The sequence below is a fragment of the Trifolium pratense genome, linkage group LG2 (genome assembly GCF_020283565.1).
Source record: "Trifolium pratense cultivar HEN17-A07 linkage group LG2, ARS_RC_1.1, whole genome shotgun sequence".
NCBI classification, from domain to species: Eukaryota; Viridiplantae; Streptophyta; class Magnoliopsida; order Fabales; family Fabaceae; genus Trifolium; species Trifolium pratense.
This window is the reverse complement of record NC_060060.1, coordinates 55,270,711-55,283,321: the sequence shown is the minus strand read 5'-3', so window position 1 is coordinate 55,283,321 and position 12,611 is coordinate 55,270,711. Positions and strand designations below refer to the sequence as shown.

The 12,611-nt window shown below is 37.9% G+C and overlaps 1 protein-coding gene across 2 annotated transcripts; it reads left to right on the top strand.

The window, feature by feature from the left end:
- The first annotated feature begins 1,538 nt into the window (after positions 1-1,538).
- Positions 1,539-11,851, top strand: LOC123903957 (C2 and GRAM domain-containing protein At5g50170-like). 2 transcript variants are annotated; one of them, XM_045953645.1, is made up of 9 exons: positions 1,539-6,338; positions 7,493-8,677; positions 8,880-9,062; positions 9,177-9,460; positions 9,607-9,723; positions 9,877-10,139; positions 10,238-10,406; positions 11,086-11,352; positions 11,444-11,851. In XM_045953645.1, exons 1-9 carry the CDS (start codon positions 5,987-5,989, stop codon positions 11,651-11,653), a joined length of 3,030 nt encoding a protein of 1,009 aa, XP_045809601.1. In that variant the 5' UTR covers positions 1,539-5,986; the 3' UTR covers positions 11,654-11,851. The 2 variants fall into 2 exon arrangements, with proteins under 2 accessions (XP_045809601.1, XP_045809602.1); XM_045953646.1 differs by having other exon boundaries at positions 6,244-6,338; positions 7,435-8,677.
- The last annotated feature ends 760 nt before the right edge of the window (positions 11,852-12,611 follow it).

Genomic DNA, 12,611 nt, shown 5'->3' with positions numbered 1-12,611 from the left:
AAATAAAATGTTCCACTTAAAAATTCTTCTTCTTCTAGTACTGCTCAAAGTTTTAGTGACTTTGAGATTGGTGATTCTTCTCAAAATAGTCAACAATCTTATCTGCCTATTTATCAATATCCTTGTTTCAACTCATATAACCAATATACAAGTGATCAAGCTCCTTCCAACTACCAACAAGCAATGAATTACCAAGATCCTTATTATGAACAATCAAGTGGTGGATTTTTTGGTTACGTCTTTGGGCAAGGAGCTACACAAGATGATAGTCAGAGTGGAAGTACAAGTAATGCTCCTCCACGTCATTCCACCATGTGGTAAAAAATATCATGTAAGTTATATTTTAAAAATTTTAAATTTATATTCAGTTAATTTTTGTGATGGGAAATCTAAATACTCTTGAGTTATTAAAATATTTGATTATTAATTTTTTTTTTTTTTTGCAGCGAAGACCATATATTTATATGGAGACAAATATGATGTTGCTTTTCAAAGTCAAAATTGCAACTTAGTGCATTTATCTATTTGTGATGTATTAATTGTATTAATATTTCCATAAACAATTATGAATGTTATTTATGTTAATATTTCTTCCATTCGAGTCAAGGTTATATTATTCATAAATAAGACACAATGTTTTAAAAATGAATTAAAATTGATATAGAATTATAAGTAAAAGATATACCAGGAATTACAATAATTACAGTATTTTTTTAAATAAAAAATTATTTCATGCCGCAACGGTCGCAATTACATCGCAGTGTCCGCATTAGCCGCAATCGCACCTGCAACCGCAATTTAAAACCTTTGCTGTACCCGTTCCTTCTTCTCTCATCAATTCTGAAATTGTCAACCGCATCCACTACCGACGAACCCCTGCCTCAGCCACAGCCGACATAGAATCAACAGTCGTGGCTCTTCAAATCGGCCATTACCATCTCCTGCCTCCGTCCTACTGACATGGAATCAACAGTCGTATCTCTCGTCACTACCAGAACTTCCTTCGAACCCCAAAACAACAGCAAATCGGAGAGGCAAAGGAGAGCTCCGCCGATGGGATGGATGAGAGGGCGACGGCGATGAGAAAAGGGAGGCGCGATCTGTATAGAGAGAAGGAAGCAAGATGAACGCTTTTCATTTTGTTTCTGTTTAACAAATGGTTACTGTTGAGTATGGTTCATATATGCATCAGGAAGAGGCTGGGGGCGGCCCGGAGCTGAGCTAGCGGAGCGAAGCGAAGCTCCGGCCGCCCCCTGCCCATATGGGCTTTGACCAGATGTTTTGGGGGGCGCTAGGGGGGTGCGGGGGGCGATAGCCCCCCGCGGTATGGTGCAGGGGTATTTACGACATTCTGCTATTATTATATATACCGCTTGTAACACTGAAACCCTAATTTGATTCTTTCATCTAATAGAAACGAGCTGTAGCGAATTCTGCAGCCGGAGACGTACCTAAGGGGAACTCCGTTATCAAACTTCTTGTGTTCTTATTGTTTGCAATTTCGTTATTATTACCTTCTGTTACTATTTGTGCACAACAATTGGTATCAGTGATGACGCTTAATCCTGCGAAATTCGAAGTGGCAAGGTTCGACGGGACGGGCAATTTCGGATTATGGCAGAGAAGGGTTAAGGATCTGTTGGCGCAACAGAGTCTACAGAAGGCGTTGCGCGAGACGAAGCCGGCAGACATGGACGACACCGACTGGACAGAGATGAAGGAGAAGGCTGCGGGTTTGATACGCTTGTGCGTTTCAGACGAGGTCATGCATCATATCCTTGATCTAACAACTCCGAAGGAAGTTTGGGATAAATTGGAGAGTCAGTACATGGAGAAATCGCTTATGAACAAGTTGTACGCGAAAAAACGGTTGTACAGTCTCAAGATGGAGGAAGGATCAAATTTGCAACAACACGTCAACGTCTTCCAAAACATTCTCACCGATCTGACGAGGCTTGGGGTTCAGATGGACGATGAAGACAAGGCAATCATATTGTTGTGCTCGTTACCAGAGTCATACGACCACTTGGTGACTACCCTTACTTACGGTAAAGAGTCTATTACTCTCGCTTCGATTAGTTCTGCACTGTTGTCTCATAATCAAAGGAGGCATAACACAGAGGGCGGTAGTCATGGCGACGGTTTGTATGTAAAGGGCGGTTCAGATCGTGGACGGAACAAGGGTAACACAGGTCCTGCAAAGAAGAGGAATAAATCTAAGAACAGGAAAACAGCAGAGTGCTACGGTTGCAAACAGATTGGCCATTGGAAGAGGGATTGTCCAAACAGAAAGCAAGGGGCATCAACTTCAGCCAATATAGTTCAAACTGATGACTCTGGCAGTGAGGGAGACTTACTTTGTGTTTCATCTAGCAAGTGCACAGATGCGTGGATTCTTGATTCTGGTTGCTCCTATCATATGACGCCGAATCGGGAGTGGTTCACTACATTCAGGTCAGGCAGTTTTGGTTTTGTTTATTTGGGTGATGATAAAGCTTGTGCTATCACTGGAATAGGGCAGATTAAAATTGCTATGGATGATGGTGGTGTGCGGACACTAAATGATGTTCGATATATTCCAGAATTGAGAAAGAACTTGATCTCCTTAGGTACTCTACAGGCACATGGTTACTCATACAGGTCTGATGGAGATAGGGATATCTTGAAGGTTAGCAAGGGTGCATTGACAGTGATGAGAGCAAAGAGGACTGCAGGTAACATCTACAAGCTGTTGGGGCATACTGTTGTAGGTAAAGTCGAAGAAATGTGTCTTCGTCGGTTACTCTAAAGGGGTGAAGGGGTTTAAGTTATGGGATCCGGTTTCAAAGAAGATGGTTCTGAGTCGAGATGTTGTTTTTGATGAGCAATTTATGTTGAAACAACCAGAAGTGACAGAATCAGCAGGAGGAAATCCTAACAAAGAAGCCATTCAGGTAGAAATTGAGCCGACACCAACCAATACCATATCACAGGTACATCAACAACCACCTGAAACTACAACAACTAATAATGACACTGAAGTTTTAGGTGGAGCAACTGAAGATTTAGCTGGAGAAAATGATTATCAGCTTGTCCGTGATAGAGAACGACGCTCCGTTAAGCCACCAGAAAGATATGGGTACGAAGACTTGGCAGCATATGCACTTCTTACTAGTTCTGGAGATCCTTCCACATTTCGAGAGGCTATGGCCAGTCAGGAGAAAGAAAGGTGGATGGGTGCTATGATGGAAGAAATGGAGTCGTTACAGAAAAATCAGACATGGGAGCTTGTTCAGCTTCCTAAGGGCAAGAGGGCTATCGGTTGCAAGTGGGTGTACAAGAGAAAACCAGCAGTAACAGAAAAAGAAGGGGAAAAGTTCAAGGCTCGTCTTGTAGCAAAGGGGTACTCACAGCAGAAAGGGATTGATTATGATGAGATTTTCTCTCCGGTCGTTAGACATACTTCTATCAGGGCAGTGTTAGCCTTGGTAGCCAGCCGAGACATGCATTTAGAACAGATGGATGTGAAGACAGCATTCCTTCATGGTAATCTAGATGAGCAAATTTACATGGAGCAGCCAGAGGGTTTCAGTGACACTGGAAAAGGCCGACTAGTTTGTAAATTGAAGAGGTCTCTATATGGTCTAAAGCAATCTCCCAGGCAGTGGTACAAGCGGTTTGATTCCTACATGCTTCAGATTGGCTACAAGCGGTGTGAGTATGACTGTTGTGTCTATGTCAGGAGCCTTGATGATGGCTCTTTTATTTTTCTGTTACTTTATGTTGATGATATGTTAATTGCTGCTAACCATTTACATGATGTAAATGAACTGAAAATTTTGTTGGGTAAAGAATTTGACATGAAAGACTTAGGTGCTGCTAAGAGGATTCTTGGGATGGAAATTCACAGGGACAAGGGAGCTAGAAAATTGTGGCTCTCTCAGAAAAGCTATGTTGAAAAGGTACTAAACAGGTTTGACATGAGTAATTCGAAAGCTGTGAGCACTCCATTGGCGAATCACTTTAAACTTACATTGGATCAGTGTCCGAAGTCAGATTCAGAAATTGAGTATATGTCAAAGGTTCCTTATGCCAGTGCTGTTGGTTGTTTAATGTATGCTATGGTCTGTACAAGGCCAGATTTGGCACAAGCTGTAAGTCAAGTTTGCAAGTTTATGTCTAAGCCAGGAAAGCATCATTGGGAAGCAGTCAAATGGATTTTCAGGTACTTGAAAGGTACAACAGGTCATGGTATCATGTTTAGCAGTGAAAAGGGTAATCCTTCAGTTGTAGGATATGTTGATTCAGACTACGCCGGTGATATGGATGACAGGAGGTCTACTACAGGTTATGTGTTTACTCTTGCAGGAGGACCTATTTGTTGGAAATCGTCAGTTCAATCTATAGTGGCTATGTCAACAACTGAAGCAGAGTACATGGCAGTAGCTGAAGCTGCCAAAGAGGCCTTATGGCTTACAGGATTAGTGAAGGAATTGGGTGTTGAGCAAGGTGGAGTTCAACTGCATTGTGATAGTCAGAGTGCCATTTACTTGGCCAAGAATCAAGTGTATCATGCTAGAACTAAGCATATTGATGTGAGGTTTCACAAGATCAGAGAGCTACTTACAACTGGACAGATATTACTTGAGAAGGTTCATACTTCAGAGAATGCAGCTGACATGTTGACCAAGCCAGTCACCAGTGACAAGTTCAAGCATTGCTTGGACTTGTTACATGTTTCTCAGTGTTAAGAAGGAAACGACCCCCCCTAGCGCTAAGGATGCGGATGTCATACAGAGGTTCTTCATATGGGTTTGATATTCACCAAGGTGGAGATTGTTGAGTATGGTTCATATATGCATCAGGAAGAGGCTGGGGGCGGCCCGGAGCTGAGCTAGCGGAGCGAAGCGAAGCTCCGGCCGCCCCCTGCCCATATGGGCTTTGACCAGATGTTTTGGGGGGCGCTAGGGGGGTGCGGGGGGCGATAGCCCCCCGCGGTATGGTGCAGGGGTATTTACGACATTCTGCTATTATTATATATACCGCTTGTAACACTGAAACCCTAATTTGATTCTTTCATCTAATAGAAACGAGCTGTAGCGAATTCTGCAGCCGGAGACGTACCTAAGGGGAACTCCGTTATCAAACTTCTTGTGTTCTTATTGTTTGCAATTTCGTTATTATTACCTTCTGTTACTATTTGTGCACAACAGTTACTTTTTTTTCCAAAGTGGTTACTTTTTAATATGAGCCCTTAGATTTACTTTTGCCACTTATCAATGAAAAGGAGTAAAGGGAGCAAACACAAATGGAACAAAGCTGCATTCCTGTGTAAGATAAGTAACTGTGCTCTTTAGCTATGAATCACGACACACATATCGGACACAACACACAACACAGACACAATTCAATGTAATTATAAGCAGTGTCGTGTCGCGCCTAATCCGAGGAGTGTTCGTGATTCACAGCTCTTTATTCTTTGAGAGTTTTCATTGGCTTGTATTCAAGATAGAATAGAAGAATGTTTGTTGATTCTTCTTCGCCTGCAAAACATATCTCCCCACCCACCGCCAACTTATTTTACTTTAATACTTATCCTATACATGCTATCTATTTCTGCTTTGAAGTTTCCTTTGGCAGGAAACACACAAAACCAGACGAAAACAAAACACAATTTAAAGTAAAAGTTTGGCCTCATAATGACCAAAGCTCATAAATTTGACAACGTAAATAAAATAATCCGAGTCAAGAAACCACCTTTCATAACTAACGACAAAAGACCTTTCATTTACCCAAATCTCAAGCTAACTTCTAATTCAATCCAATCTTTTCCAAATTCTCATTCCGTTAACTCCACGTTTTACTCTGTCACATTGTCACCATTCCACGTGTCATTTCTTCAACTTCCACGTCATCTTCCCACACTAATAAAAGTGTTTTCTCTTCTCTTCTGAAACATGTTATGTTACACCGCTTTTGCTTTATATTATATTTATAATAACAAGCTATGTTGAAGAAGTTATATGTATGTGTATTGGAAGCCAAAGACTTACCCGTAAAGAATTATCGTGTGAAGCTTCAACTTGGAAAGCTCAAGTACAAGACAAGGATATCCAGAAACACGTTCAATCCCATTTGGAACCAGGAATTTGTTTTCAAGGTGGTGAAGGATATTGCAGAGGAAGTGCTTGTTGCCACTGTTGTTAATGATCACAGTTATGGTGATGTAGTGGATTTTGTCGGTGAAGTGCGGATTCCGGTTGGTTTTGATCAGGTTAATAACAAGCAAATATTGCCACCGACGTGGTTCTCCCTTCAATGTTCTAACAAGGGTGCCAGATTTTTCAACAAATTTTCTGGTTTGTTTTCTGAACTTAATTATCTTCATTGGGTGATCACGTTGTGTTTGATATTATGCTGCTTATCAATTTCAAATATTGTGGACTATTAGAGCTAACTGTATTTATGTAGGAAGTTAGTTAGAGTTAGTTACAAAACGGACTATCGGAGGGGCTGAAACCAGAACTGACCCCGAATCAGATTAGGCGGTCCAGTGGGCCGGATACTGTGGTGAAAAAAAAAAAAAAAAAAAGAGGTTAGAGTTGCTAGGGGCGTATCTAGCCCATTTATAAGGGGTTCAATTGAACCACTCAAATTAAAGAATTGAGTTGCATTTTGATTTTTTTTTTTTACCACTAGCCCAAGGAGTCCAAGAACTCAAAAGTTTGAACCAAGATACCAGGGTCTTGAATATGCCACTAAGAATTGTTAAGTTATAGTTAGTTGTTAACCTTATTATAGTTAACTTTTATGAGTTTTGTATAAAATAAATGGAATGAAATGAAATGTTAAACTTAATATGGTATAGATCCGTTGGACCATCTGCTACTAGGTTACTTATGTCAGGCTCAATGTGCTAAAGAGTATCGCGTTGGATGAGAAAAAACCTCACTTTATAAGTGGAATAGTCCTCACCTTAGAAGCCGGTTTTGTAGGGTTGATTTAGCCCCAACTCAAATTCTAATATGATATATCATAAATTTTTTAATTATTTTCTCTATTATAATTGCAGAATTCTGAAACTTCACTACATAACATTTCTGAAACTTCACTAGATAGCATTATTTCATCGTTTAAATTCATGGTTCCTAGTTCCTACATTCCTGCATAGTACTGTAATATTTTTACTAAGGAACTCAGATGGAAAACTGGTAATATACATGAGTTGGTGCTGCATTTAACATCCTTAGCAGTTGAGTTCAACTTTCAGCTAAAGCTCGACCTTGAACTTCATGAATCAAGTTCAAAAATTAATTGTAGTATTGAACTTAAAACTAATTTTGAGTTGTTTCGATTTATTGCCAATCCTACTTAGCATTTCTATTTTTCCTTATACACTGTTTTGTGAAGGTTTAACCATAGTTTTTAATTTCTTTTGTGTTTCTTGAATTGCAGTTCAACATACCAAACTGATTTGTTTTTTGTCTCAATGGCTTGTGCTGTATATAATCAGGGAAGATTCTCCTTACAATTTCTCTTCATTGTAAAAGTCGTGCTTCTTCGATGAATCATAAGCATTCTCCAAACTCAACTATTGCAGACTTGGATGATCTTCACACTTCATCGCAGCCATCTTTTCATAAAATTCGTAAAATGGGTGAAGGCAAACAGTTGTTGAAGGTTATTGCTAATCGTATAGATAGGATTTTTAATAAAAAGGAACGGAACTCAAAATCGGTGGATTGTTCAGAAACATCAAATTCATTATCTGATTATGAAGATAGTGTAGAAGAAAATTCACCCCCATGTAGCTTTGAAGAAGGCATTGCAGTAATGGAAACAAGAGATGGACAACCAGAAAGTCCTGAAAATTTGCCGGGTGGTGTTCTAATAGATAAAATTTATGCAGTATCTCCATACAATCTTAATGTGGTTCTTTTCGCACCGAATTCTCAGTTTAGGAAAGATTTGGCAGAACTACAAGGGACAACAAATTTGCAAGAAGGGGCTTGGTCCTGGAAAGGTGAAGACATGTCTTGTTTGACTCGAGTTGTTACCTATACAAAAGCTGCTTCAAAATTAGTCAAGGCTGTTATTGCCACTGAGGAGCAAACCTATATTAGAGTGACCAAAGATGAATTTGTTGTACTTGTTAGTGTATGCACTCCTGATGTTCCATATGGGAATACATTTCGGGTTGAATTGCTTTACAAGATAATGCCTGGAGAAGAGGTGTCTTCTGGGGATGAATCCTCACATCTTGTGATATCATGGGGAATTGTCTTCCTACAAAGTACAATGATGAAAGGTATGATAGAGAGTGGAGCTAGACAAGGTTTGAAGGAGAGTTTTGATCAGTTTTCTAACCTACTTGCTCAAAGTTTCAAGGTACTAGATAAGCAAGATTTGATAAACAAAGAACACTTGTTGGCAACTTTGCAGACTGAAAACCAGTGGAATTGGTGGCAGGCTATTGCATACTTCTGGAATTTCCCAGTAGTTTCAACATTTTTTATGGTTTTGTATCTGTTGCTGCATATTTTAAGGTGTGGTCCTAGTCAACCTCAGGGTTTGGAGTTTAGAGGGATTGAACTGCCAGATAGCTTAGGAGAGCTAGTTACAAGTGGAATTTTAGTTATCCAGTTGAAACGTGTTTATTATATGGTATCTCACTTTGTGCAAGCTAGATTTCAAATGGGTAAGCATGTTATTTGAACCTAGTGTTATTATACTTGTTATCACTGTCATCCTATTTTATTTGAACCGAGTGTTTATACTGGATCACCTCTATTTTCACAAATTATCACCGGTGTCTACATGTTTGGTGTCCGTATGTGTCAGTAATTCATATATTTCAAGTAAATTCATGTAAGCTTTTTAACTTCATTCTCTTCTAATAGGAACTGACCATGGCATGAAAGCACATGGGGATGGATGGGTTGTTACTATAGCTTTAATTGAGGGAGTTGAGCTGGCCTCATTGGAGTCAACAGGCTTGTCAGATCCCTATGTAGTTTTCACCTGTAATGGACAAACAAGGTCAAGCTCTGTCAAGCTTGAGACATCAGATCCTCAATGGAATGGTTTGCCTTCTTACTTGCTACTTATTACAAAAGAAAGAAAGAAAGAAAGAATTGTTTTGATGTGAATGTTTCTTTACTTATATTTTGCATTGGTTTTTATACTAATATATGTAGAGATATTAGAGTTTGATGCTATGGAAGAACCGCCATCAGTTTTACATGTGGAAGTTTTTGATTTTGATGGTCCATTTGACCAAGATGTTTCACTTGGACACGCTGAGATCAATTTCCTAAAACACACATCAACAGAATTGGCAGACATGTGGGTCATGCTTGAAGGTAAGCTAGCGCAATCTGCTCAATCGAAGTTGCATTTGAGGATTTTCTTGGACAATAATAAAGGAGTTGAAACTATCAAGGATTACTTGGAGAAAAAGGAAAAGGAAGTAGGCAAAAAGGTAAGCACAATCTTCCCCATACCCCATGTAAAATATACTTTTATTTATTCATAACATGTATACATATATTTGAACATGTGATAGACTCCGAGAACATTTAAAAGTTAATTACTTATTGTTTATGACTACTGATGGTTGGATTGCAGTTGAATCTTCCATCACCTCAAAGGAATTCTACATTCCAGAAACTGTTTGGATTGCCTCCAGAAGAGTTCCTAATCAATGATTTCACATGTTCCCTGAAGAGAAAAATGCATTTACAGGTAGTACACGTGGTTCCAATTTTAAGCACATACATCTGATAAATACTTTCAGACTGCATAGAGCTTCAAAGTGGATAATTTTTAGAATGTTAACAAATAATATGAACTTCACAAATTAAATGAACATACCTTCTGATACTGATGCTGATGCAGGGCCGGCTATTTCTTTCGGCAAGGATTGTAGGATTTTATTCAAATTTATTTGGACATAAAACCAAATTTTTCTTCCTTTGGGAAGATATTGAAAACATTCAAGTGCTTCCTCCATCATTAGCATCATTAGGAAGCCCTACATTGGTCATAATTCTTCGAAGAGGAAGAGGTATCGATGCAAGGCATGGTGCCAAGTCACAAGATGAAGAAGGAAGGCTTAGGTTTCATTTTCAGTCATTTGTTTCTTTTGGTTCTGCATCCAGGTATTATTACTCAGCATGCATATATTTCTAATCTTATTCACCGAGTGGATCGTATAGATACTCACATTCAGCTGACAACATTTTTGTTTCTACAAAAGAACAATAATGGCCTTGTGGAGAACAAGAATATTGAACCCCTATCAGAAAGAACATATTATGGAGGAGCATGAAGATCAAGAAGTTTTGGTAATGCCTGATGACTCTGGATCTATCCTAGAGGATGAAGAAAAAATGTCCAGTATTTATTCTGCTGAATTGCCAATTAAGGTAACCAATCAATCACCATGAAGATAAAATTCACTCTCACCTTTTATAAGTTTTGCAGCCTTATAGCATTTGTTTCTATTTAACTAATTTCAATTCAAAAACCCTTTTCAATCTCTTGAGGGATTGAGTCATGACTTAAGTTTGATCCACTATGAATGAAAAGTAATTTTTTTACACTTATAACAACACATTATTGTAATAGTGGGACTGTTGTAATGTATGATTGGATTATGTTATTTAAGTATAAATTTGAATTTCATCAAAATTAAATTCATAATTTGATAACTCCTGAATTAAATAAGTCCACATGTTATTTTGGTAAATCGGTATTGGAAAGCAAAAGGAGACATGGCAAATGAAAGTTCCTTATTTGACAAGTTATCATTTACTAAATAACTAGTACTTTTTTAACCATGTTATTGATGTGAAGTATTCAGCTGAATTAACGTTGACTAATCTTTGTTGGGAACTTGACTAACCATCTTTCATGGAGTCTCCCCTTCCAACCGCATTTTTTTTTCCATCCACAAGGTTCGAACCTAGGACTTTGTTTAAAAGATCTGAGTCCAGCTCCGCTCAGACCAACATAATGTAGTTACCTTCTATAAGAATGAGGAATATTTTGTGCATATTACTATTGTTAAGTCTTTCTTTAATACCTTTTGTTATTCTTGCACAGATGGGATTAGTGATGGAAATTTTTGAGGGAGGAAACCTAGAGCATAAGATTATGAAGAGAAGTGGTTGTATAAACTATGACACTACACTTTGGGAACCAGTAAAACCTGATGTTCGCGAAAGGCGTGTTTCTTACCAATTTAATCGAAATTCATCGGTGTTTGATGTAACAAGCACACAACAAAAGTTTCCAAATACAATCACAGGAGGTTTGATTGTGAATGAAGTTATGGTCCTTAATGGTGTCCCATTTTCCGATCACTTCCGTGTATGTTAAATTTTAAACTCAGTGTTATATTTTATTTTTCATAAATAAAGTTTGTTCATGTTTTTCCATAATATGTTATATTTGCCTGCAGATTCATTTTAGGTACGAAATTGAGAAATCAGCTCTTAGTGAATGTGCTTGCATGTGTGATGTATACATTGGCATTATGTGGCTTAGGAGCTCTAAGTTTCAGCAAAGGCTCAATCGGAACATAACATCCAAGTTTAAAATTCGACTTGAGGAAATATTTGAACTGGTGCAGAAAGAGATTTTGTTGCTGTCTAACAACTCGCATGTGTAAAGGATGAATGGATTAGTGAGACTAAAAAATTGTAATTTGTATAAGGTGAAAGAAATTACCTCTGTATAGAGTGATAGTTTAATTTTTAATTTTAGTTTTCAATAGATAATCATGGTTGATAATAAAAGAAGTTAACTTAATTCTGTGCAAAAAAGAGATTGCTGTACCAAAAATAATTAAATTTGATAGTTTCACTGATTTGAGATATTTTATTTCTTCGTTACATTATATTCCTTCACATTATATTTCTATTATTATATTACTTTCGGTAAAAGTCGTCATCATTTTACATTATGGTATTATGGTTTTAAAGTGTCTAAAATTTATACATGCAAATTAAAGTGTCAAAAATTTGATACAGTCAAACTCATAATTAAATATTTATGCATCAAAATATTAATAACAAAAATGTTTATATTTGAGCAATATATATATATATATATATGTGGAGGTGTTGCCAGATAATGTGGGGGCTAAAGAAGGTGCACCAGGGGGTTGTGATGATCTAACGTGTGGTTGTTGGGTGATTTGGAAAATAAGAAATGATGCAATTTTTGTTCTAAGATCCCACGACATATATGAGGCGGCGATTGAGAAGATTAAACGAGTTGTTTTACAATGGCTATTGGCGAAGAAAATTCGCTTTCTATGCTTGTATTATGAATGGTGTGTCAATCTTCTTTATTGTTTAGCTAGTCAATGAATATATAGCATTTGGGGTTGTAGGAGCCTTTTGTCTCTAACATTTAGAGGTTTTTGAATTGTACTTAGGATTTGTAGAGTACCATTTGTACTTGTCCGACTACGAAGAGTGAAGTACCGCTTGTACTTTATTTTGATACTTCTTTTATCAATATATATACTTTCTTGTTGCTGTTAAAAAAAAATTTACTTGGAAAACCCATATTCGGGAATTTTAAATTGTCTTGCTGGTATTCTTCTCGCAGAAAAAAAAATA

What these genes read in the sequence shown, in the direction of transcription:
- LOC123903957 (XM_045953645.1), top strand. Translation starts at nt 5,987, where the DNA reads ATGTTGAAGAAGTTATATGTATGTGTATTGGAAGCCAAAGACTTACCC. An exon ending in TCTTTTGGTTCTGCATCCAG is followed by an intron (nt 10,140 to 10,237) that starts GTATTATTACTC and finishes TTTCTACAAAAG; the next exon opens with AACAATAATGGCCTTGTGGA. An exon ending in CATTTTCCGATCACTTCCGT is followed by an intron (nt 11,353 to 11,443) that starts GTATGTTAAATT and finishes ATTTGCCTGCAG; the next exon opens with ATTCATTTTAGGTACGAAAT.